This window comes from Gorilla gorilla, chromosome 8, assembly GCF_029281585.2.
Source record: "Gorilla gorilla gorilla isolate KB3781 chromosome 8, NHGRI_mGorGor1-v2.1_pri, whole genome shotgun sequence".
In the NCBI taxonomy this organism is placed as follows: Eukaryota; Metazoa; Chordata; class Mammalia; order Primates; family Hominidae; genus Gorilla; species Gorilla gorilla.
In genome coordinates, this window is record NC_073232.2 from 64,667,788 (window position 1) to 64,695,100 (window position 27,313).

The following is a 27,313-nucleotide window of genomic DNA, read 5'->3' on the forward strand; positions in this document are numbered from 1 at the left end:
ATGATGAATGTTCCTACCCCTAACATGAAAATGTTGGGAAAGGGAGGGGAAGAGAGAAGGACAGAAGAAGGATGATGTGTGCATACCCAAGATTAGCCATTTCCTCCCAGTACATACAAACAACAACAACAACAAAACACCTCCTTTCATTCTTAGAGATTTCTTGCCTCTTTGAGAGCAAATCCTGAATGACAGTGGACTCTGGGAAGGAGGGCTTTTCTCCTGTCTCCTCCATACCCTGGTGAAATCTCCTCCCTGCTGCAAAGCGGTGCTGTTACTGTTCGAGGGGCATAGCCCAGACACAGAAATCTGAAATTTCAAAAATGCGATAAAGCCCTAGCCCGGCAGCCCTGGGAGGCGAGCAGCTGCCGGGTGACCGCTGATGAAGTGGCTTCTTAAGGAGGTGGGCAGATTGATTCCAGCTGCTGAGCGCAGGGCAGGGCAGCCGCTCGGAATGCACAGCCCGGCTGAGACAAGACTCAGCAGCAGCTTCCCAGGCAAGGGCAAGGCCAAATATTAGGTCTGTTTGCAGTCCTGAGAAAAGGAAGGAAAATGCCACTGTTCCATCCAACAGGGACTTTCAAGGCAAGATGGGCCCCAAGGTGCCATGTACACAGTGTTAATTCGTAAGTGGAATGTCACTATGTCACTCAGGAAATCTGAAAGCTGTCTTCTGAGATGGCTGTTCAGAAGGTCCCACAATTCCTTAAGAGGAGTCCTTTCTGCCTGATTCCTGTTTTTCTCCCCACTCTGGCTCCCAGCTCCTGGTCTTCTAATAACTCTGAACCGCTGCTCAGCCTCCCTGGCTCCCCATCCCATATAATCAATACACAAGAGGGACTCCAGAGGCAGACACGGAGGAGGTGCAGTGGGCCAGTGGCAGACACTAAGCGCCCTGGAGCTGACCTGGATGGGGACAGTGGAAAGGACACGCTCTTCAGAAGAGCTTGCCTCAAAAGTGAGAGAGCTAAACGGAGAGAGGGGGACTAGTTTAGGAGTCCCCTGAGGGCCCCAAACTCAGATAGCAAATGATCTAAGAAGAGGGAAAGATTAAGAGAGGTAGGCGGGCATGAAGGCACGCCTAATGGAATATTCAATATCCTGAGAAATGCACTTTCGGCCCTGCACTTCCAGGGACTAAAAGCCAGTAATGGGCTTTGGAGTCTGCACTTCCTCTCCCTAATGTCCAGAGGCGCTTTAATGCTGCAGCCAATCGATCAGCCTTCTCCGGTGAAGGCGACGAGTGGAGTGCAAAAGCTTCCTACTTGTGGCCAAAATCCACCCAGCCTCCTCTGCACACCCCAAAGGAGTGACATACAACTTTGAACTGGCAGGATTTGTCTCTTAAAGTGCCGGAGAGGAGGAAAGGAAGGAGCCCAGAGGCGTCCAGAGAAACAGCCTACCCTCACCCCTCCGCCTTCTTCATCCCAACTTTTCCAGGGAGGGACTCAGGGGAAAACAAAAAGGGAGGGCGCACTATCCACCTTGGGACAGGGCTGACGAGCAGTCTCAGATTTGCTTCAGGTGCAAGGTCACTGAGCGGACTCCAAGCCTAGAGCAGCCTAAGGTGTTGCACTTCTGGAAGAGGCACAATCAGAGCAAAGAAACGTCCAGAAGGTGGGGTTTCTTTGCAATGTCTTGCTGACATCACAGCTGCCTTGAAAGTAACCCTGTGAATAAACCTCTCCCCGCCTCGCCCCCATGCTCCAGGCTGGATCCCTGCCCTAGAGACAAGCCCCTGTCCCGCCTCTCCCCGTCCCCGCGTCCGCCAGCAGAGCTCGGGTTCTGGGCAAGTTCAGTCCCTAAGTTGAGCCCAACCCTGTCCAGCCTCCAGTCGCCCCTCCCTAGGAGGCTCGGACAGCCCCACTGAGCATGTCCAGTGGCCTGAGTCCGGGGGGTCGCCGCTGGGAATCTCTCCAGGCCCCTGGATGGGCAGGGTTGGGTCCCTCCGTGGACGCTCCCAGCGGGGCGCACGAAGGACAGCCGCGCGACTGCAGCCATGTGTGGAGGGCACAAGTTAGCCCGCGCGAGTAAACTTTCCGCGGTCCTCCTCCCCACCCCCACGCCACAGGGGCGCGTCTCCCCGTGGAGCTCGCCTTTCCCAGCCCGGCGGAGACAAGCACAGCACGTGATGGGCAGAAATAAAAATAAACACTTCCCATTCCCGGGCCGCGGGGCCACCCCCACTCCGCGCGCCGCAGCGAGCAGGGGGCGCCCTGGGCCGACCCGCCCCCGCCGCCGCGGCCAGAGCCCCCAGCCTCTGCGCCGCGGGCCGGGACGAGCGCCCGGGCCCACGGCCTCCGCGCCTACCTTTCGGACTTGGTGAACTTCCGGAATGCCTGTCGGAGGTCGTGGAAGGACCTGTACGTCTGCGGCTCGGCCGAGATGCCCTGCGCCCGGGTGGTCCGGGGGCCGATGTGGGTCGAGGGCACTGGGAGCACCGACTGGCATTTGTGGAGTTTCCTCTTCAGCTCCTGAATTTCTTCCTCCTTCTCTGACAGCCGCTTCTCCAGCTCTTTGATCCTCTCCTCCTTGAGCATGAGAATCTTGGCAAAGTCTTCCTCTAGCTCGCTCATTTTTTCACTGAGCCCCTCCGCGAAACTTTTTCTCGGGCGGCGGCGGCGGCAGCGGCGGCGGCGGCTGGGACGGCAGCCGGCAGCGGAGAGCGCGGGTGAGCTAGTGAATGGGCGCTAAGTACTCGAGCGCGGCGGAGTGCGCCCCTAATGCGGCGCGGGGAGCCTCCTGCTTCGATCCGCTTCTGCTGAATGGACTAAAAGCACCGAGGGGAGGATGAGAAGTCTAAAAGCGATGGAGAGGAGAGGCAGAGTGCTAATCTCCAGCCTCTCTGGGGAGTAGGTGATTATCTTTCATTGAGAAACCAATTAGAGCTGCCCTTCCTCCCCTGAGACCCCCCTCCCCCGTCCCCCTCTCCTAGTCACTCGGTGAGAATACGCGCGCGCCACCCCACCGACAGCCGAGTTGCTAGCAGAGGGTTGGATCAGAGAGCCTGGTCCCACTCCATCACACAAAACTCACTCTTCCACGCTATATGGTACCAAGGGAAGGGGGTGGGGTGGGGGGGGAGCTTTATGCCACTTGATCCTTGAAATAGCAACAATTACCATGTGATCTGGCGGATGACGCAGCGCTTGTAACTGGATCCTAAAGAGTGTGAGTGTGTGTGTATGTGTGTGACATTTCGTAAATATTAAACTGCCTTTGGACAGTAACCTGCACAAATTCATCTTGGTCTTTGACTTTTACTTCTTTTCTATTTCTGATGCCTGGATGGATTCAGAAAGGAAGGCGTGTGCGTGTGTGTGTGTGTGCGTGTGTGTGTGTTAGTTACTTTGAAGTCTCATGGTTCTGACCCTAGTAAGAATGACAGGGCAATACCAGTTCCAAGGTTTTTCAGCGTAAAGCCTTACTGGACAGAGTGAACTAAAATTGTTGGTGGGGAAGTTGGATGAACATAGGGTAATGAGCCAAATGATTACAGAAAAGAGAAAGGCCATGTGTTAATTGTAAACTTTTTGTGTCTGGCTTTTTTTCCATCTACTACCCTTCAGTCTTGTATACAGAGCATCCAAATTATATCACAATCTCTTCCTCAATGGCTCAGAAGTGGTGGCCACCAGTGCTAAGCTGGGTCACACTACCAGTTCCAGTTTGGGGGAGAAACTGCATCTTTAATTATCTGTGTTTAGGTCTCACCTGTGCATCCACCAGCTACCCTATGCTAAAAGGATTATTCTGCACAGTAGAATAATCGTGTATTCACGGATTCTTACAATTTCCTTTTTTATATCTATGTATCACAGAGAGCATTTACATAAGTCACTATTTGAAAGTTTGATTTGATAGGGAATGAGAAGTATTTCTTCTGATAATAGTCAACACATTGGTAATTTTTTTAAGGAAAAAAATAGTTGCAACTAAGATACCAGGAGATTCTTTCCTAAATTGTAACTTTTCTTAAAAAAGAAAAATCAATGTATAATTACTGGCTACTTACAAAAAAAAATTATTCTACCTTTTCTGAAACAACTAAATAAAGGAAAAGCAGGTGTATATTTTATTCTGGAGATTTATTATTTACTATTCTACTTATCTGATTATTGTACATTAAAAATGTTTTAAACCACATCTGAATTTCTTAATTGCACCAGATGCTAAAGTCTGGCTATGTCTACTGATGTTTGAGAAAGGGTTCTTAGTGTTGTTGACAGTTGCTATTCTGTTGCTTCTGTCTATGAACTTAATCTGCTATTATCATTTCACACACACTAAAATAATTGACATTTAAAAATAATACATTAGAAAAAACCTTTGATCACATTCAAAAATCTAGGCATAGCTTTAACTTTATTTACAGAAGAAAAAAATAGTTTTAAAATGACTCTAAAAAGGTTTCTTCCAAGTCTTACACTATCTTAAATGAAGATATTCAAATGTTTCTTCTGCTTATTAAAAAATAAACCTTTAAACTTAGATTTCACGCATGCACCTCAAAACCTAAAATTCATCCCCATCTTCCAAAATAAAACTATTTTTGAATAGGTCAATTTTAATTTAAATAATGTTGATTGCTAGTGACGTTAAATCTTGTCCATTGGCTTAAAAAGTATTTAATTTAGACCACAAGGAAAGCTTGAGAAAAGACATGCTGGTAGAAGAATAAACACTGAATTATTAAAAAACATGTCATAGTATATTACAGCTGAAAGAACTTTGAAGATGATCTAACCCAACAACCTCATATTACAAAGGAGGAAAATTAGATCTTGAGAGGGGAAGTCCAAGATCACTTCAAGGGCAGAAGTTTGAGTCCAGGACGCCTAATACCCACGAAGCATGCTTTCCGTCCCATGCTGCTCCTAGCCTAGATCCAGAAAATTTAGAAACTCTATGATTCTGATGATCCAGTGTTGAAAGATGTGACCTTACTTTCTGTTTCTTACTTCTAAATCTGTAGCAGTAATATGTCAAAGCAGAGAATTAATGAAACCTTAGTTTGTTTTTTTTTTCTTAAAGGAGAAGGTCGCCATCTAGTGCCCTTGGAGAAATTTGCTAAATAAAAATCTTAATCACAACTAAGTTGGGGCTATGTCCTTAAATACCTGTACTGGTGTTTTCATTTCATATTTGTGAGAAATGAAGAAAACAACCAGAATTTTGTGTCAAGACTAAAAATCTTTTTTTTTACATTTAATATCTTTTAGCCTGGATGATGACAATGATGATTGTCAACATTTATTATTTAATATGTGCCAGCACAGGGCTAAACCCTTTATGTAATTGATTTTAATCCCCACACTTACTCTGTAAGATAGGCACTATTACTCATTTCTGTTTTATAGGCGGAGAAACTGATGCTTGGCCAGACTAGATAATTTGCCTGTGGTCACATTGTCCAGATTTGACCCAGGCTGTCTTAATACCCTATGCAGCGCTGCTTCTACTCAAAATGCATTAAAATATTCACTTCTCTGTGAGCCCGGTGACAAGCAAAACTAAAATATCTTTCTTGCTGGGGACACAGTAAGTGTAAAATCACATATAAACCCAGAAAAATTCATAAGATTCTGGTGTCTAACAATCAATTTCCTTACCGAAGTTGTTTTCCTAGTGATATTTTGGGATATATTATACATTTCATATATAATTTCAATTTTTAAGCATATGTGCTTTCAAAAATTATGATTGTGTTTTGCCTCCTTTTCTCTCTTCTGTCTAATAAGGAGCACTTTCTAGAAAGGCTGAAAGTGTGTAAGATGTAAGCAGCAATTCCGGGATTCCTGTACTTTAATCCAGGACAGCGTCACAGGGGCCAATGGGAGGACAGGTCTATAAAAAACTTAAAAACAATAATAAAAGTGACTAAAAGTCAATCTGCTTTTTATTGTCTCTATTTACTAGAAGTTACAAATATCAGTAATAAAATATTCCTCCTCCTCCCAAAAATATTCTCTTGGTCTAAGTACAAAGGATTACTGTGTTTACTGTTGAGCAGGTGGACCACTCTCATCACCCCACCCCTTGGAATAATACTGACCTTGGTGCATATTGTACACATTCAGACCAAAGAAAATTGTCATGTGCAGTTGGTTAGAGTGAGGTTCACACGGATGGCAGCAGCCCATAAAAGAGGCTTGGGGAAATGAAAATAGAGACAGGGATCTGAGCCTGTGAAACAGGTAAGGATTCACAAAATTCAAACCATCTTTATTCCCAAATACTTGCCGTGGTTGTAAAAAATGGCAATACCTGTGAAAAACTGGAAACAATACATTTTGCACCAACAGATGCAATTGGTGAACTAAAGAGGACTGAATTTAGAACCAAAAGATTGATATTCACATCTCAGTTCTATCACTTCTTGAGCTGTGTGCCCTTAGGCAAATTCCTTAACTTCTCTGAGATCCACTTTCATCATTTGTAAAAGGAGAAGTTACCTATGGTCCTTTTTACCTTGCTACCTTCAATGGTTTTTTGGAACTCCACTTTCCCTGTGACTCACATTCTGAAATTATCAATCTGTTCTTATAGACAGCATTCATCCAATAACTTCAGCTATGTTTAAAACTTTGAGAGAAGAAAGAGTTAAGATGGAGTCTGGTTGGTCCTACAAAAATTACAGTGTACTTTTTGATTAATAGAAGATTATTTTCCATTAATTCTACATCATACTGGATGTGGCTTTAACATTGTCACCTGAACCAGCCATGTTGTTTCGATTATAAAGAGTGGTCGCACCTTGAGTAAGATAAAATCTTGAAGTCCTGAAACACACCCACATTGACATTAACCAACACACAGAAGATGAAAATGGCAAATGAAGTGTTGCCTTAATTAAATAAACAAACTTCAAAAATAGTTTGTTTCTGTTTTCTGGATTTCCATAAAGAATCATAAGAGTTATTTATTTTTTTGAGACGGAGTCTTGCTCTGTCATCCAGGCTGGAGTGCAGTGGTGTGATCTCAGTTCACTGCAACCTCCACCTCTTGGGTTCAAGTGATTCTCCTGCCTCAGCCTCCCAAGTATCTGGGATTACAGGCGTTTGCCACCATACCCAGCTAATTTTTGTATTTTCAGTAGAGACAAAGTTTCACCGTGTTGACCAGGCTGGTCTTGAACTCCTGGCCTCAAGTTATCCACCCGCCTCGGCCTTCCAAAGTGCAGGGATTACAGGCATGAGCCACTGCACCCAGCCCATACAGTTATTTAAAAACAAAAACAAACAAACAAAAATATATAAGTTCCTGTAGAAAAAAAATGTATATAAATGCTTTTCACAATGTGGTCCTCTTGATGTAAATGAAATTCTTTCTCATGCAGGCATACAACAGTAAGACCATTGCATTTTATTATTTTCTGCGATATTTGTCCACAGGTTTGAAAAAAAAAACAGTTCTTTTTAGAGATCATGAAAAATAAAACTAACCTAAAAATTGTGATATTTAATATATTATAGAAATAAAATTCTGCAGTAAATTTAAAACCATGGACCTAAAATATGAAGATAGGGATGCCATGTAACTTGAGGAGGCCAATAATTTCATCTCCCTGAGCATCAATTATCCCAACTATAAAGTGCAGATAGGGAAACTAAATTCTCTTGCACCTAGACCTTTAAGACTCAAATGAACAGGAAAGCCAAATATCATTTATTATTTAAATTTAACTCTATATAATAAATATAAGTAACATGGTAATGTAATCCCTTCTTTGACTTTTTGGTGGAAGGATAGCTCACCAGGGGAAGAGAGTAGGGGATGGGGACAGGATTGGTGGTGGTGGTGGTGGGAATGTTTATACTGCATTTATATCCCCCAAGTTTTCCACCCCTGGTAGCATCTTCTCCCAGTTAATCAATATACAATCAAATACTAATAAAAGTGCTGCTGTAAAGAGAATTTGTAACTATAATTAACATCTCAAATCATTTGACTTTAAGAGAGAAAACTTACCTGTGTGGTGGGCCTGACCTAATCAGGCAAGTCCTTAAAAGAAATTAGGCTCCTCTTGAGATAGGGATTTGAAATGTGATTGAGATTGGACTCAAGAGAGATCTCCTGTTACAGGCTTTGAGAATGGAGCAGGCTGCATGGCAAGGAATGCAGGTGGACTCCAGGGATGTAAAGCAACTCCTAGCTGACATCAAGTAAGGAAGTGGGGACCTCAGTCCTACAACAGCAAGGAACTGAATTCTGTCACAACCACGTGAGCTGGGAAGAGGACCTCTAGCTCCAGGTGAAAAGGAAGCATGGCTGACACTTTGATTTCAGCCTGTAAGTCCCTAAGCAAAGATCCTAGTCATGCCGTCCCCACACTTCTCACTACCAAAACTGTGAGATAAGTTGGTTTTAAGTCTTTCAGTTTGTGGTAAAAATTGTCAGGCAACAAGATAAAACTCGTAAATGACTCGACTGCCATTTTTAAAATATCCTTTAAAAACACTAGAAATGTATTGCCATTTCCAGAAGGCTGCCTTCCCAAAAGGGTCATTTTCAGTGAAACTATAATGCATTTCAAATGGATACTTGAGCAACATTAAACATTGCTATAAATTATGAACTGCTTAAAGCATACTGATGACAATATGAACAGCCTTCCATAAAAGATGTTTATGTTTAAAGCAAAACACTAATGTGACTGAAGTGTAAATCTTCCAAACATAGGTTCCAGAAAGGATTGAAATCATTCATTAGTTTACTACACAGCAGAAATGTTACCATAATTTGCCCTCTGTAGAGGACCAGCCTTGTGACTTTGAATAAATTATGTAGTCAGCTGACCCTTAGTTTTCTCATCTGTAAAATATTAATAACTCTCTTGCATAGTATTATTTATTTTTTATAAAGTATTTAGCTATAAGTATGTACTTAAATAATTTTGGAGTCTTATTAATTAACTGAATGTGTTTCCATAGTTATCCGTGGAAAGTAAGTGCTCCTACATCATGTTACCTTTGAGTTCAAATCCTAATGTCATATATTTGAGGAGACTTGGAAGATTTTTTTTTTTAAATACAAATCTTTTTTGAGTTTAGTTTTTGATTTAAATATTTGTTTGATTGTAGAAATGATAGAAATTGGACTTGTCTGCTTAGAACATTGTTTGTTTTTGAGACAGAATCTCAGAGTCTCGCTCTGTCACCCAGGCTGTAGTGCAGTGACACGATCTCGGCTCACTGTAACCTCTGCCTCCTGGGTTCAAGCAATTCTCATGCCTCAGCCTCCCAAGTAGCTAGGATTACAGGCCTGTGCCACCCCGTCTAGCTAATTTTTGTATTTTTTGTAGAGATGGGGTTTCGCCATTTTGGCTGGGCTGGTCTTGAACTCCTGGCCTCAAGGGATCTGCCTGCCTCAACCCCCCAAAGTATAGCTATTACAGGCCTGAGCCACCACACCCAGCTAGAGCATTTTTTAAATAAATAATTTTAATAGAAAATACATGCATGTGATATAGAATTCAGGAAGTACAAGAGAATGTTCAATGAAAGGTAAGTCTCTCTCCCATCCCTGTTCTCCAGTTCCCTTTTCTGGAGGCAATCATCCACTAGTAACATTTATTTGTGTATCCCTCATAAAATACTCAATTCATTCATAAAAGCATTTTTATAAAAACATGCATTTTTACACAAATAAGATTTAATACCTGGTTTGTATGCTAGTATATTCCCTAACTTAAAGCTATTATTTCCTGCTTTTCAGGACCATTATTCCAGTGCAATATGTCACACTGTTTCACTTTGTGATAAAATGGTCAGTAACAAGGCAGGAACATGGCTGAATTCAGACAGTCTGTGACCTCCCTTCACTTAGCCATTATTTATAGATTTTCTTTCCCTTTCAAAAAAATTAGGTACTTCTTGTTTTATTGAATATATTTAATAACAATTTTTGAATGGTCTAGTATTTTAAGAACAAAAGCCAAACCTTATAAGACATATATGTCTTTTAAGAATATAATAAAATAACCTCTGGCCTTAGTCTTCCCCAACTGCTTTGTGTTAAGGGAAACATTCATCTGAGCTTATCTCAAGTTATTTCCAATTAGCAGTTTCCATGTAAAAACAAACAAACAAAAAAAAAAGCTAGGCATAAGGAGCACTCTATTTTAATAGTCTCTCAAGCCTTTATAACTGTCATGATTTTCTTGGTCTCTAATCAAAATTGCATAGTTAGTTCAATAGTTCATTTACTATTTTAGATTCAATGAGGACAAATTTATTTGGAAATTATTTTATCAGAATGTCCAGGCAGTTTTTTTTTTTTTTTTTTTTTTTTTTTTTTTTTATTATACTTTAAGTTTTAGGGTACATGTGCACATTGTGCAGGTTAGTTACATATGTATACATGTGCCATGCTGGTGGTATATCTCCCAATGCTATCCCTCCCCCCTCCCCCCACCCCACAACAGTCCCCAGAGTGTGATATTCCCCTTCCTGTGTCCATGTGATCTCATTGTTCAATTCCCACCTATGAGTGAGAATATGCGGTGTTTGGTTTTTTGTTCTTGCGATAGTTTACTGAGAATGATGGTTTCCAATTTCATCCATGTCCCTACAAAGGACATGAACTCATCATTTTTTATGGCTGCATAGTATTCCATGGTGTATATGTGCCACATTTTCTTAATCCAGTCTATCATTGTTGGACATTTGGGTTGGTTCCAAGTCTTTGCTATTGTGAATAATGCCGCAATAAACATACGTGTGCATGTGTCTTTATAGCAGCATGATTTATAGTCCTTTGGGTATATACCCAGTAATGGGATGGCTGGGTCAAATGGTATTTCTAGTTCTAGATCCCTGAGGAATCGCCACACTGACTTCCACAATGGTTGAACTAGTTTACAGTCCCACCAACAGTGTAAAAGTGTTCCTATTTCTCCACATCCTCTCCAGCACCTGTTGTTTCCTGACTTTTTAATGATTGCCATTCTAACTGGTGTGAGATGATATCTCATAGTGGTTTTGATTTGCATTTCTCTGATGGCCAGTGATGATGAGCATTTTTTCATGTGTTTTTTGGCTGCATAAATGTCTTCTTTTGAGAAGTGTCTGTTCATGTCCTTCGCCCACTTTTTGATGGGGTTGTTTGTTTTTTTCTTGTAAATTTGTTTGAGTTCATTGTAGATTCTGGATATTAGCCCTTTGTCAGATGAGTAGGTTGCGAAAATTTTCTCCCATGTTGTAGGTTGCCTGTTCACTCTGATGGTAGTTTCTTTTGCTGTGCAGAAGCTCTTTAGTTTAATTAGATCCCATTTGTCAATTTTGTCTTTTGTTGCCATTGCTTTTGGTGTTTTGGACATGAAGTCCTTGCCCACGCCTATGTCCTGAATGGTAATGCCTAGGTTTTCTTCTAGGGTTTTTATGGTTTTAGGTCTAACGTTTAAATCTTTAATCCATCTTGAATTGATTTTTGTATAAGGTGTAAGGAAGGGATCCAGTTTCAGCTTTCTACATATGGCTAGCCAGTTTTCCCAGCACCATTTATTAAATAGGGAATCCTTTCCCCATTGTTTGTTTTTCTCAGGTTTGTCAAAGATCAGATAGTTGTAGGTATGCGGCGTTATTTCTGAGGGCTCTGTTCTGTTCCATTGATCTATATCTCTGTTTTGGTACCAGTACCATGCTGTTTTTGTTACTGTAGCCTTGTAGTATAGTTTGAAGTCAGGTAGTGTGATGCCTCCAGCTTTGTTCTTTTGGCTTAGGATTGACTTGGCAATGCGGGCTCTTTTTTGGTTCCATATGAACTTTAAAGTAGTTTTTTCCAATTCTGTGAAGAAAGTCATTGGTAGCTTGATGGGGATGGCATTGAATCTGTAAATTACCTTGGGCAGTATGGCCATTTTCACGATATTGATTCTTCCTACCCATGAGCATGGAATGTTCTTCCATTTGTTTGTATCCTCTTTTATTTCCTTGAGCAGTGGTTTGTAGTTCTCCTTGAAGAGGTCCTTCACATCCCTTGTAAGTTGGATTCCTAGGTATTTTATTCTCTTTGAAGCAATTGTGAATGGGAGTTCACTCATGATTTGGCTCTCTGTTTGTCTGTTGTTGGTGTATAAGAATGCTTGTGATTTTTGTACATTGATTTTGTATCCTGAGACTTTGCTGAAGTTGCTTATCAGCTTAAGGAGATTTTGGGCTGAGACAATGGGGTTTTCTAGATAAACAATCATGTCGTCTGCAAACAGGGACAATTTGACTTCCTCTTTTCCTAATTGAATACCCTTTATTTCCTTCTCCTGCCTGATTGCCCTGGCCAGAACTTCCAACACTATGTTGAATAGGAGCGGTGAGAGAGGGCATCCCTGTCTTGTGCCAGTTTTCAAAGGGAATGCTTCCAGTTTTTGCCCATTCAGTATGATATTGGCTGTGGGTTTGTCATAGATAGCTCTTATTATTTTGAAATACGTCCCATCAATACCTAATTTATTGAGAGTTTTTAGCATGAAGGGTTGTTGAATTTTGTCAAAGGCTTTTTCTGCATCTATTGAGATAATCATGTGGTTTTTGTCTTTGGCTCTGTTTATATGCTGGATTACATTTATTGATTTGCGTATATTGAACCAGCCTTGCATCCCGGGGATGAAGCCCACTTGATCATGGTGGATAAGCTTTTTGATGTGCTGCTGGATTCGGTTTGCCAGTATTTTATTGAGGATTTTTGCATCAATGTTCATCAAGGATATTGGTCTAAAATTCTCTTTTTTGGTTGTGTCTCTGCCCGGCTTTGGTATCAGAATGATGCTGGCCTCATAAAATGAGTTAGGGAGGATTCCCTCTTTTTCTATTGATTGGAATAGTTTCAGAAGGAATGGTACCAGTTCCTCCTTGTACCTCTGGTAGAATTCGGCTGTGAATCCATCTGGTCCTGGACTCTTTTTGGTTGGTAAACTATTGATTATTGCCACAATTTCAGCTCCTGTTATTGGTCTATTCAGAGATTCAACTTCTTCCTGGTTTAGTCTTGGGAGAGTGTATGTGTCAAGGAATGTATCCATTTCTTCTAGATTTTCTAGTTTATTTGCGTAGAGGTGTTTGTAGTATTCTCTGATGGTAGTTTGTATTTCTGTGGGATCGGTGGTGATATCCCCATTATCATTTTTTATTGTGTCTATTTGATTCTTCTCTCTTTTTTTCTTTATTAGTCTTGCTAGCGGTCTATCAATTTTGTTGATCCTTTCAAAAAACCAGCTCCTGGATTCATTGATTTTTTGAAGGGTTTTTTGTGTCTCTATTTCCTTCAGTTCTGCTCTGATTTTAGTTATTTCTTGCCTTCTGCTAGCTTTTGAATGTGTTTGCTCTTGCTTTTCTAGTTCTTTTAATTGTGATGTTAGGGTGTCAATTTTGGATCTTTCCTGCTTTCTCTTGTGGGCATTTAGTGCTATAAATTTCCCTCTACACACTGCTTTGAATGCATCCCAGAGATTCTGGTATGTTGTGTCTTTGTTCTCGTTGGTTTCAAAGAACATCTTTATTTCTGCCTTCATTTCGTTATGTACCCAGTAGTCATTCAGGAGCAGGTTGTTCAGTTTCCATGTAGTTGAGCGGCTTTGAGTGAGATTTTTAATCCTGAGTTCTAGTTTGATTGCACTGTGGTCTGAGAGATAGTTTGTTATAATTTCTGTTCTTTTACATTTGCTGAGGAGAGCTTTACTTCCAACTATGTGGTCAATTTTGGAATAGGTGTGGTGTGGTGCTGAAAAAAATGTATATTCTGTTGATTTGGGGTGGAGAGTTCTGTAGATGTCTATTAGGTCCACTTGGTGCAGAGCTGAGTTCAATTCCTGGGTATCCTTGTTGATTTTCTGTCTCGTTGATCTGTCTAATGTTGACAGTGGGGTGTTAAAGTCTCCCATTATTAATGTGTGGGAGTCTAAGTCTCTTTGTAGGTCACTCAGGACTTGCTTTATGAATCTGGGTGTTCCTGTATTGGGTGCATATATATTTAGGATAGTTAGCTCCTCTTGTTGAATTGATCCCTTTACCATTATGTAATGGCCTTCTTTGTCTCTTTTGATCTTTGTTGGTTTAAAGTCTGTTTTGTCAGAGACTAGGATTGCAACCCCTGCCTTTTTTTGTTTTCCATTTGCTTGGTAGATCTTCCTCCATCCTTTTATTTTGAGCCTATGTGTGTCTCTGCACGTGAGATGGGTTTCCTGAATACAGCATACTGATGGGTCTTGACTCTTTATCCAACTTGCCAGTCTGTGTCTTTTAATTGGAGAATTTAGTCCATTTACATTTAAAGTTAATATTGTTATGTGTGAATTTGATCCTGTCATTATGATGTTAGCTGGTGATTTTGCTCATTAGTTGATGCAGTTTCTTCCTAGTCTCCATGGTCTTTACATTTCGGCATGATTTTGCAGCGGCTGGTACCGGTTGTTCCTTTCCATGTTTAGCGCTTCCTTCAGGAGCTCTTTTAGGGCAGGCCTGGTGGTGACAAAATCTCTCAGCATTTGCTTGTCTGTAAAGTATTTTATTCCTCCTTCACTTATGAAGCTTAGTTTGGCTGGATATGAAATTCTGGGTTGAAAATTCTTTTCTTTAAGAATGTTGAATATTGGCCCCCACTCTCTTCTGGCTTGTAGGGTTTCTGCCGAGAAATCCGCTGTTAGTCTGATGGGCTTCCCTTTGAGGGTAACCCGACCTTTCTCTCTGGCTGCCCTTAACATTTTTTCCTTCATTTCAACTTTGGTGAATCTGACAATTATGTGTCTTGGAGTTGCTCTTCTCGAGGAGTATCTTTGTGGTGTTCTCTGTATTTCCTGAATCTGAATGTTGGCCTGCCTTGCTAGATTGGGGAAGTTCTCCTGGATAATATCCTGCAGAGTGTTTTCCAACTTGGTTCCATTCTCCGCATCACTTTCAGGTACACCAATCAGACGTAGATTTGGTCTTTTCACATAGTCCCATATTTCTTGGAGGCTTTGCTCATTTCTTTTTATTCTTTTTTCTCTAGACTTCCCTTCTCGCTTCGTTTCATTCATTTCATCTTCCATTGCTGATACCCTTTCTTCCAGTTGATCGCATCTGCTCCTGAGGCTTCTGCATTCTTCACGTAGTTCTCGAGCCTTGGTTTTCAGCTCCATCAGCTCCTTTAAGCACTTCTCTGTATTGGTTATTCTAGTTATACATTCTTCTAAATTTTTTTCAAAGTTTTCAACTTCTTTGCCTTTGGTTTGAATGTCCTCCCGTAGCTCAGAGTAATTTGATCGTCTGAAGCCTTCTTCTCTCAGCTCGTCAAACTCATTCTCCATCCAGCTTTGTTCCGTTGCTGGTGAGGGACTGCGTTCCTTTGGAGGAGGAGAGGTGCTCTGCGTTTTAGAGTTTCCAGTTTTTCTGTTCTGTTTTTTCCCCATCTTTGTGGTTTTATCTACTTTTGGTCTTTGATGATGGTGATGTACAGATGGGTTTTCAGTGTGGATGTCCTTTCTGTTTGTTAGTTTTCCTTCTAACAGACAGGACCCTCAGCTGCAGGTCTGTTGGAATACCCTGCCGTGTGAGGTGTCAGTGTGCCCCTGCTGGGGGGTGCCTCCCAGTTAGGCTGCTCGGGGGTCAGGGGTCAGGGACCCACTTGAGGAGGCAGTCTGCCCGTTCTCAGATCTCCAGCTGCGTGCTGGGAGAACCACTGCTCTCTTCAAAGCTGTCAGACAGGGACATTTAAGTCTGCAGAGGTTACTGCTGTCTTTTTGTTTGTCTGTGCCCTGCCCCCAGAGGTGGAGCCTACAGAGGCAGGCAAGCCTCCTTGAGCTGTGGTGGGCTCCACCCAGTTCGAGCTTCCCGGCTGCTTTGTTTACCTAATCAAGCCTGGGCAATGGCGGGCGCCCCTCCCCCAGCCTCGCTGCCGCCTTGCAGTTTGATCTCAGACTGCTGTGCTAGCAATCAGCGAGATTCCGTGGGCGTAGGACCCTCCGAGTCAGGTGTGGGATATAGTCTCGTGGTGCGCCGTTTTTTAAGCCGGTCTGAAAAGCGCAATAATCGGGTGGGAGTGACCCGATTTTCCAGGTGCGTCCGTCACCCCTTTCTTTGACTCAGAAAGGGAATTCCCTGACCCCTTGCGCTTCCCAGGTGAGGCAATGCCTTGCCCTGCTTTGGCTCGCGCACGGTGCGCTGCACCCACTGGCCTGCGCCCACTGTCTGGCACTCCCTAGTGAGATGAACCCAGTACCTCAGATGGAAATGCAGAAATCACCCGTCTTCTGCGTCGCTCACGCTGGGAGCTGTAGACCGGAGCTGTTCCTATTCGGCCATCTTGGCTCTCCCCGCCCCAGGCAGTTATTATAAAAATAAATTATAATTTGCTTTTGTAAAAAAATAGTTTTACAGAACTTGCAATATTCCAGGAGATGTTAGAATTCTCAAATTTACAAGTAACAATTCCAAGTGCTATATTGATTATGTTTTCAAATCTGTGTTATATATGGCTCCATTTTAGCAGCCTTAATAAAAGTGAGAAGGCCAGAGTAACACTCAAAACTTCCCCATAACAATTTTAAAGAACTCTATGAGTTACAATGAGAAGTCTTTGCATTGAAAAATGCTTTGGCTCAGCACTCCCCTCCCCCTTCCACGGCATCCTTTGCAGCCACCTCTAGTCTGCAGAGAGGCGGCAGAAAGACAACAGATATTGAACTAGGAAGACACAGTACCGCCAGCCTTCATTCAAGAGTTCATCTAATAAAGGGAGATAACTTTACAACACTGAGGCAAGCAGACATTACTCAGACTGTGGCTAAAATCAGCAAGAAACTGCCAGGAATACCTCGGGGTAACATAAGGTGGTGCTGGTGTGTGTGTGTGTGTGTGTGTGTGTGTGTGTGTACACCCCACCCATGTGTATGTGTGTGTGTGTCTATTTCAGTCACAGTAACTTTCTTTTCTTATAAATCATTCCTCTAGCTTGGGTAGGTCAGTAAAAAACAAACTATTCCTTTAAAAATCTCAATTCGAATATTTGGATATTTTAATGTTAATAGCAGAAATGGAGTGATGTGAAGACCAGATGGGAAATGCCACAAGTGGCTGAGAGTTAGACTCTAGAGCATCGTCATCAGTCAGGACTGACAACATCTGCCCCTCCACAGTCAGACAAACTGATCTACCTTTTGTGCAAATGTCAAATTAGCATTCTAGGAAAGACACAGGCGAAGAGCCACTTATGCCAGGAATCTTTTTATTAAGGATATCATAAATCTGGCATTGTTCCTCAGAAAGGGAAATTAAAAATAAATGTTTGTATTACCTGAGCAGATGTATTTAATCTCATTCTTTCAAAAAGTTTTTTTTGCTCGCTTTTCTACAGGTCTCAGGCCCTCTGCTAGACATTAAGGATACAGAGATTAGTAAGAGTATCTGCCCTCAAGAAACTCAGGAGAGTGCAGAAGGAGCTGCTCTAGGATTAGGGGACACAGATATGCACAAGACTAATGGTGGAGCAATAGTGAAAAAACTAGAAGGCTTTTTCTCAAAGTGCCATCATACGACAGAGGAAGGAGAGGGAACAATCAGTAAGATGTGAGTGTGTCTTCACATGAGAGAGAGAGAGAGAGAGAGAGAAAGGTGGGGTAGCCTTGGTCAATTCTCCACAATTTAATTTGCCAAAAAGCAATTCACAGAAAGCCAAAATCACCAAATAACCAATTTGAGACATGCCCACTTTGTTGAAGCCAAAGAAACAATTTTCCAAACAAATGTAAAAACCAGCTAAATTTCTATAATTTCAAACTAACCAAAAACTGTCACTAAGAAAGAGCCTTTCTGAGTATATGTATAATCTCTCTGAATGGCTTCTTCTATGAACATGTTCTCTGAAAAGCTCGGGCACCTGTTTGTGTAACTGGTCAGGGGATAGGAAGGTGGTGTGATGGGTGCGGCAAGACAAGGCCACACGCTTGCTGGAAAGTACATATGGAGGGCCTTTTGGAATGCCTCTCCGAGGACTTGAAGTATTATACTAAGAGGTGCTGATTTAATATAATGCCATAACCAGGGACATTTTTACAATAAATAACATATGGAAGCTTCCAAAAAGATATTTGAAAACAACCAAATGTTATCTGTGGCACCAGTAAAGCAAGACTATAGTCTCCTCACTGGGTTTAATGTTCATTTAAAATTAGCCTCTTTTTTCACTTCTCCTATAAAGACTGCTTTTTTCTGTGAGTGTGAAAATTTATTCACCAAGAAAATCAGGTTAAAATAATTAAGTTGCTTAAAGAAATACTCTGACAAGCTAACCTTGCAAATTGAAATATGTATGCTTGTTAATTTAAAAAATAATATATCTGTGTTATTATGTTATTAGAGTAACAAAATTTCTATTCTAATTTTGTACAAATTAAGTCATTTTTCCAAGGAAAGAAAAAATTAGTAAACAGTTAATACATTGTGTAATAGAGAATGCCTGAGTGTATATCATGTGATACTATTGATGAAATAATGTATTACAGAAAAATTGGAGAGAGAGTATAGGTGTAAAAAAATACAAAACATTTTATAAATAAGAATAATTTTCAATAGTAAAAATTATTTTTCTATACTTAGAAAAGAATAATGTGATTAACCAAAATATTCTGGATAATAACTATGATATATCTCCCCAGATATATTTATCTCTAAATTCAGTATAATTCCAACAATACTTTAAAAATAGAAGTGGATGAGTGGATTTGAAAATTTATATGGAACAAATATTATAATAGAGTAAGAAAAATATTTGAAAACAACAAAAACTGTATTGCTACCCTACCATCAAATATACTATGAAGCTATAGTAATTAAACCAACATGGTGAATAATTTTTAAAAATGGGTCAATAATGAAAACACAAAGTTTAGAAACAAAACAATGTTTTTATTTTCCATTTTGTTATTTTGGTAAAAAATATAAAATTTGCCATTTTTTAAGTGTATAGTTCAGGGGCTTTTAGAACATTCACATTTTTCTGCAACCATCACCACCATCCATCTCTAGAAAATTTTTATCTTCCCAAGCTGAAACTGTGAACCTCATTAAACAATGACTCTCCATTCCCTCTTTACCCCAGCCACCAGCAACTACCATTCCACTTTCTGTCTCTATAAATGTGACTGTTCTAGGTACCTTATATTTATTAGTCAGGGTTCCCTAGTGGGACAGAACATATATATATATATATATATATATATATATATATATATATACACACACACACACACACACACAACACACACATTATGTGTATATACATACACATACACACACATGCATATGAGTTTATTATGTGTATATATATGAGTTTATGAAGTATTAACTTACACTATATCACAAGGTCCCACAATAGGCTGTCTGTAAGCTTGAGGAGCAAGAAGAGCCAGTCCGAGTCTCAAAACTGAAGAACTTGGAGTCTAATGTTTGACGGCAGGAAGCATCCAGCACAGAAGAAAGATGTAGGCTAGGAGGCTAGGCAGGAAGCATCCAGCACCCAGCACGGGAGAAAGATGCAGGCTGGGAGGCTGAGCCAGTCTTGCCTTTCACGTTTTTCTGCCTGCTTTATATCACTGGCAGCTGATTAGATTGTGCCCACCAGATTAAGGATGGGTTTGCCTTCCTCAGCCCACTGACTCAAATGTTAATCTCCCTTGGCAACACCCTCACAAAGCCACCCAGGATTAATACTTTGGCATCCTTCAATCCAATCAAGGTGACACTCAGTATTAACCATCACATCATATAAATGGAATCATACATTATTTGTCCTTTTGTGACTGTCTTATTTCACTTAGTCTAATGTTCTCAAGGTTTATCCATGTTGTAACATGTGTCAGAATGTCTTTCCATTTTGACGCCGAATAATATTCCATTGTCTATATAGGCCACATTCTGTTCATTCATTCATCTGCCAGTAGATACTTCAATTGTTTCTACCTATTGGCTGTTGTGCATTATGCAACTATGAACATTGGTGTGCAAGAATATGTTCAGGTCTCTGCTTTCATTTGTTTTCAGCACATACCCAGAACTGGAATTGCTGGATTATATAGTAATTCTATGTTTAATCATTGACAATGCTTTATAAATATATGAAACAGTTAGTATTCATAAGATGTAAAATGCTCCTACAAATCAACAAGATACGTAATCCAATACAAAATAAAAAATACAAATTTCCAATGCAAAATGATAAAAACAAAGACATCCATCCTGAACAAAATTTATTTTTGTCTGTCAAATTAGCAAAACTTAAGAGATTGATAATATTCCTTATTGTCAAAGTTGTGAAAAAGGGCCCTCCCAAATATTGATGAGAGTGTAAGCTGTTGCCCTTGGTAGCAGGCAATTTAGCAGTAGCCATCCAAATCGCAACATGTGTTAGCTTTTATTCAGCAATCCTACTTCTAAACGTTCAGATTATAGACATAATGATCATGTGTATACACAAAGTATTTTTGCTGTTTGCAAAAGAGAAAAAAACCCTTAAAATTAAGTGATTAAATAATGGATGACACATTATAAAATTAAATGTAGCCATAAAAAAGAATGAAATAGACCTATAAGAAGAATGCCAAGGTGTGATAGAAAGTGAAAAAAAGCAAGGAAAAAAATTATGATTTCATTTACATGACCATGTTTACATGATATATGTAAAATACTTGCATATGTATTTAAATAACCAAACTCAACAGTGTTACCAGAGGGAAGGGGAGTAGGAGTGAGGAGAGGTGGATAACTGTCAAGTTTGGTAAAATACACACTGTTTGAACTTTCTACAGTGAGAATGTACTAATGTATATTGTATACAATTTTTACAATGTTATTGAGGAAAATTACAATAAACTGCACACATTTAAATTATTAACTTATCAATTTAGACAGATATTACACGAAATTACAACTGTAATCAAGATAACAAATCATGAAAATGTTTTAAGTCATTGAATTTCTATGATTTCTTAAATATATAGATATAATAAAATGACTTAGCTTTGCTAATAAACAGTATCCAGAAAGAGCAGAAAACAACTTTCCCTTTGGCCTTCTCTTACCCTCAAACTTGATCCTACTTACACTGGGTATGGAGACCACCAGAAGCTGTCCTCTCACTGATGCCATATGTCATCCTAAGATGTGTTCTAAAAAGCATTAACCTTCATATTTGCCAGATTTCAATAGTTCCATGGGCCTCTTCTGGGTAACAGTCTCCAAAAGAGTAAAATAAATGGGTAGCCTAGGACCTTACAGTTCAACAGATTATAGAAATAGCCTAATTTCCTGTGCACATGCACGTGCATGCACACACACACACACACACAAATCTTTTCTAACACATGCCTGAGAGATAGCCATGTACACCAATGGCTAGATGGCTTAAGCAATTAGAGCTAGTGCAATTTTGTTTATATAAATCAGGGTTATATTAACCTCAGCACTATTCACATTTGGGGCCAGAAAATTTTCTCTTGTAGGGGACTGTGCTGTGCATTGTAGGATCTTTAGTAACATCTTTGCCTCTATCCACTAGACGCCAGTAACAGCCCTCATCCTGGATTGTTACAACCAAAAATATCTCCAGATGTTGGCAAATGACAATCCCCCCCACCCAGTTGAGACCCACTTGTATAAATTGATGCTGAAAGCTAAGCCTCAAAATTAATTCTTACGTGGAATATTTCAATTCAAGTTTATTCATATGTTTACCCTTAACCCGCATTCACTTTCAATAAGTACATGGGAATAGCAGAGAAGTAGTTTATGCCATGTTGCAACACCAAAGATACTGACTGTTGAGTGAGGAATAAATCTAAAAGCAGTGCTGAAAAGAAACACCAATTTGACTCCTGGTCAGGGATGCCTGTTCTGCACTTCCCTGCCATTTTGGCCTTAACCGAGTTTTAACAAACTAACCTGGAGAACTCCAGCCATTATACTCTCTCCGCCTATTCTTTCTTTGATTTCAAGTTAATTATAAGAGAACAGAGCAATCAAAGAATAAATGAGTCATTTACACTCAACTTTGATATGAAAATTATCATTCGATGACTAGATGTTGGCATTTAGTATTTTTCTGGACTCCATTCAGGAAAATGGAAGAATGTTATCAAGTGTAGCATAAACCTGTTTCACATTTCTTTAAGGTAGCCTTTAAAGATTCTTTTTAAGGCCAAGTGAGGTGGCTCATGCCTGTAATCCCAGTACTTTGGGAGGCCATGGTGGGTGTATCACCTGAGGTCAGGAGTTCAAGACCAGCTTGACCAACATGGTGAAACCCAGTCTCTACTAAAAAATACAAAAATTACTGGGCATGGTGGCAGGTGCCTGTAATCCCAGTTACTCAGGAGGCTGAGGCAGGAGAATCACTTGAACCCAGGAGGCGGAGGTTGCAGTGAGCCGAGATCGTGCCATTGCACTCCAGCCTGGGTGACAGAGCAAGACTCCGCCTCAAAAAAATAAATAAATAAGTAAAAAATAAAATAAAAGATTCTTTTTAAAACACGATTTCCAGTTCTATTCTTTTCTCACCATGTGACTAATGCAGAGGTGAAATATATATATGTATATATAAAATATATATATAATGCAGAGGTGAAATACATATATTATATATTATAATATCATATATTATATATATATTATATTATAATATATTGTTATAATATATTGTATTATAATATATAATATATAATATATTGTATTATAATATATAATATATTATACTATATAATATGTTATATATAATATATAACATATTATACTATATAATATATTATATATAATATATTATACTATATAATATATTCAAATAATGTTATTTGAAGGAAGGAGGTTAAATTCCACATATTATATATTATATATAATTATATTATATAATAGACTGTATATAATTATATAATAGACTGTATATAATTATATTATATAATAGACTGTATATTATATATATTATATAATATATCGACTGTATATTATATATACTATATAATATATAGACTGTATATTATATATATTATATAATATATAGACTATATTATATATATTATATAATATATATACACTGTATATTATATATAATTATATTATATATAATATATAGACATATATAAATATTATATATAATATATAGACATATATAAATATTATATATAATATATAGACTATATATTATATATAATTATATTATATAATATGAATTATATATTATATATTATATATATTATATATAATATATAATATAATAGAATATATAATATATAATATAATAGAATATATAATATATAATATAATAGAATATATAATATATAATATAATAGAATATATAATATATAATATAATAGAATATATAATATATAATATAATAGAATATATTATAATATATAATTATTAATATAATATATATTCATATATAATATATATTCATATATAATATATATTCATATATAATATATATTCATATATAATATATATTATATATTTATATAATATATATTATATAATATATATATTATATAATATATATTATATTTATATAATATATATTATATTTATATAATATATATTTATATATTATATATTATATTTATACATAATATATATTATATTTATACATAATATATATTATATTTATACATAATATATATTATATTTATACATAATATATATTATATTTATACATAATATATATTATATTTATACATAATATATATATGTATACATAATATATATTATATGTATACATAATATATATTATATGTATACATAATATATATTATATGTATACATAATATATATTATATGTATACATAATATATATTATATGTATACATAATATATATTATATGTATACATAATATATATTATATGTATACATAATATATATTATATGTATACATAATATATATTATATGTATACATAATATATATTATATATATACATAATATATATTATATGTATACATAATATATATTATATGTATACATAATATATATTATATTTATACATAATATATATTATATTTATACATAATATATATTATATTTATACATAATATATATTATATTTATACATAATATATATTATATTTATACATAATATATATATTTATACATAATATATATTATATTTATACATAATATATATTATAATATATAATGTGGAATTTAACCTCCTTCCTTCAAATAAACCCTTCTACTTTTAACCAAAATGAATAACATATGGCATCCATAAAGATTTGATAAAGACATCTTTTGTAATCACTGAAGGAATAAAGAGAAGCTAGCCAATTATTTAGTGTTTTGGTAATGTAGCTTCAGATTTAATGACATAGCTTAATGAGTGGTGCTTGAAAAGTTTGATTGTTTCTTAGTGAGCTGAGTTACATGACTTCCCTGAAAACTAGAGTTTATATTGGATTTGTAGTCATTTCCAGTTAAAGCAAAATATAGAACCAATTATAGATATGTCCATAATGGGAAATTTAATATGTTAGTGAGTTCTTAGTTTTATAGTTATATATGACCTGACTTTTAAAATAAAATAATCTTTCATACTCAACTATTATGAATAATATTATATTATAAATATAGCATCCATATACTCATTGAACACTCTGTGGAAGGCACCATGTTAAGTTCCTCATATACATTAAATTAGTATATCCTCAAAGTTCCTCAAATGTTATTCTCTCAGCTATGGTGACATTGGGAAAGATCTACAACTTCTCTAAGTCTGAATCTCCTCAGGTGTAAAATGGGAATAACAGTAGTACCTTTAACATTTGGATGATTATGAAAGTTAAATATTTTTAGTAGTAGGGATAAGGTTAAGAGCAATGGTTCAGTATAGTATTTAATTGAAATAATAATATTAAATGTCTTCATGTAATTTCTAAGTATAATTATTATATTACAATAAGCCTTTTCTGAAAAATCATATGAATATAAGCATATTGTTTCATTACCACACATTATTATTTTGGAACAGCGTCCCTGTGGTAGGTTGTTTAGAAAAATACTTATAATAATTTCTTCTTTTTTCTTTTTTTTTTTTTTGAGACGGAGTCTCGCTCTTGTCACCCAGGCTGGAGTGCAGTGGCATCATCTCGGCTCATTGCAACCTCCACCTCCCGGGTTCAAGGGATTCTCCTGCCTCAGCCTCCCAAGTAGCTGGGACTACAGGCGCACGCTGCCACACTGGGCTAATTTTTGGTATTTTAGTAGAGACGGGATTTCACTGCGTTGCCTGTGCTGGTCACAAACTCCTGAGCTCAGGCAATCTGCCCGCCTCAGCCTCCCACAGTGCTGGAATTACAGGTATGAGCCACCATGCCTGGTAATAATTTCTTCTCATATTTATGCCTTTGGGAAATACCCTCTCACACTGACCCTGGCTTAACCATGTAGCTTGCTTTGGCCAATGGGAAAATAGCAAGTCTGACACAAACTGAGGAAAGAATTTTCCCAGGAGCAGCAAGGGAGGGCAAGCCCCAGGTGCCCATGCAAATGCTCTCTTGCTGCTCTTGGGAAAATTCTGACCACCTCCCTGATAATAAGCCCTGTCCAGCCTCTGGATGATAAGTGGGACATGCTGCAGTTACCTCAATTGTCTCTGCCAACAGGCAGCCAACTATTAGACATGTGAATGAGATCACCAGCCCCTAGCTGACTGCAAGAACAAAGACCCATCACAACAGGGCTGAGGCCAAATTGCTGACCCTCCGAATCATAAACAAATAAAATGATTGTTTTTTTATGTCACTTAAATTTGGAGTGGTTTGTTACACAGCAAAAGCTAACTGATACTATTCCTATAGACAACATAAATAAGGATTTTAAAAATCATAATTCAGGATGTAGCTAATAGTCTACATTTACATTTCCACATAAAAATTCTGGCTTACTTATACAATATTGTCAATAACATTATATAATAATTCAGGCAATAAAATGAAACCAGTTCTATTTGGTTTTATACTCAGTGGTAAACACTGGACAGTGATATGACATGGAAAGGTAGGATCCTCCTCTTCATAGAACAACAGTGCTAGCAAAGCTCTTATCTTTTGTACTAACTTTAATCAACTAAATGATGGCATTTTTCAGTGCTGTGTTTAGAGATTCTAAGGCCATCTCTGATTTTAATAGGGGGTGGGAAGTATACACATGTCATACATTTGCAAGCCTTGCCATAAATTAGATGTACCCCTGGAATATTTTTGCCCATAAAAAAGTATTCACTATTTACTTTGCATTGTCCATCTCTCTACAGAGTTCACAGGTAAGACTTATTTTTCATGTACTGGCAACTTTTTAAACAATTTTAATTCAAGTTGTGATGCCATTATGGGAATACTGCATAATTGTCCTCATTGAAAAAGTAGGCTTTGTTTTTAAGAGTGCAGCCCTGTGGCAATCTAATCCCACTAGCACAGCTAGGCAGGCCACTACAGTGGCCTTGTTCCCCCACCAAGTGGAAGTGTTATCACCACAAGAATTAACAGCCAGAAAGAAGGCTCATGATGAAGGCTGCTAATGTCTGTTAGTTCACTCAGACCACATTGCCTGAGGGATGTTTGCACTCTCAGCAGGATTGCCAGAGCCAAGGCAAGAAAATAAATGCACCAAAGAGGTGAAGAAACAAAATGAATCCTGACATATCTACTTTAAACCACGAGTTTCTTCCCTTTCCCCAGAAATCTTTAATTCCAATGTCTGTTCTAACCATCCAGTATTTGATTATTTTCTGTTACTACTATAAGCATCTTAACTAAAGGTACCACATATGAAACTTCTCTTGTGTTCTCTCATAGTTCCAAATAATCCCCTTCAGAATAGCTTTTATAATAACTATTAAGTCTTCATTAGGTACAAAACACTATGGTAGCACTCTACATAAGTTAACATAAAATTAAATCTTATAAAAATTCCAAGGTAGGTAGAATCCCCATTTCACAGATTTAGGAACTGAATCTTAAAGAGCTAGAGTCATTTGTCCAATGTTATACTGTAACTAGGTTGTGGAGCCCATTTTGAAGCCCAGATCTTTGTGACTGCAATGGTAATGTGCTTATCCGCTGTGCATCGCTGCCACCCAGCATTCAAATGCAGTTTCATGTGTGCATGATGTGGTCATTAAAGCCATGGGCTTGGATACAAACTCCCATATTGGCACCTTTAGTATAGTGATCTTAAGGAATGTTCTTAATCTCTGTGGGCCTCAGTTACCTCATTAGCAACATGCTTTCCACACAGAGTCCCAGAGAGATAAGGATGACTTTCTTAAAATAATATAATTAGAGAAGTGGTTACCAAACTGATTATCT

At 38.2% G+C, this 27,313-nt stretch overlaps 1 protein-coding gene across 2 annotated transcripts in view; it reads right to left on the reverse strand.

Annotated features, from left to right (window-relative positions):
* PRKG1 (protein kinase cGMP-dependent 1) overlaps nt 1–27,313 on the reverse strand; it is a 1,413,735-nt gene that overhangs the window by 1,297,736 nt on the left and 88,686 nt on the right. Inside the window, exon 1 of one of the 2 annotated variants that reach the window (XM_019034965.4) lies at nt 2,311–3,075. The exons of the other annotated variant lie outside the window; for it this stretch is intronic. Coding sequence (XP_018890510.1) covers nt 2,311–2,576 — 266 coding nt within the window. The 5' untranslated portion in view covers nt 2,577–3,075. Of the gene's footprint in view, nt 1–2,310; nt 3,076–27,313 lie in introns of those variants that run through there. 2 annotated transcript variants of the gene reach the window in all.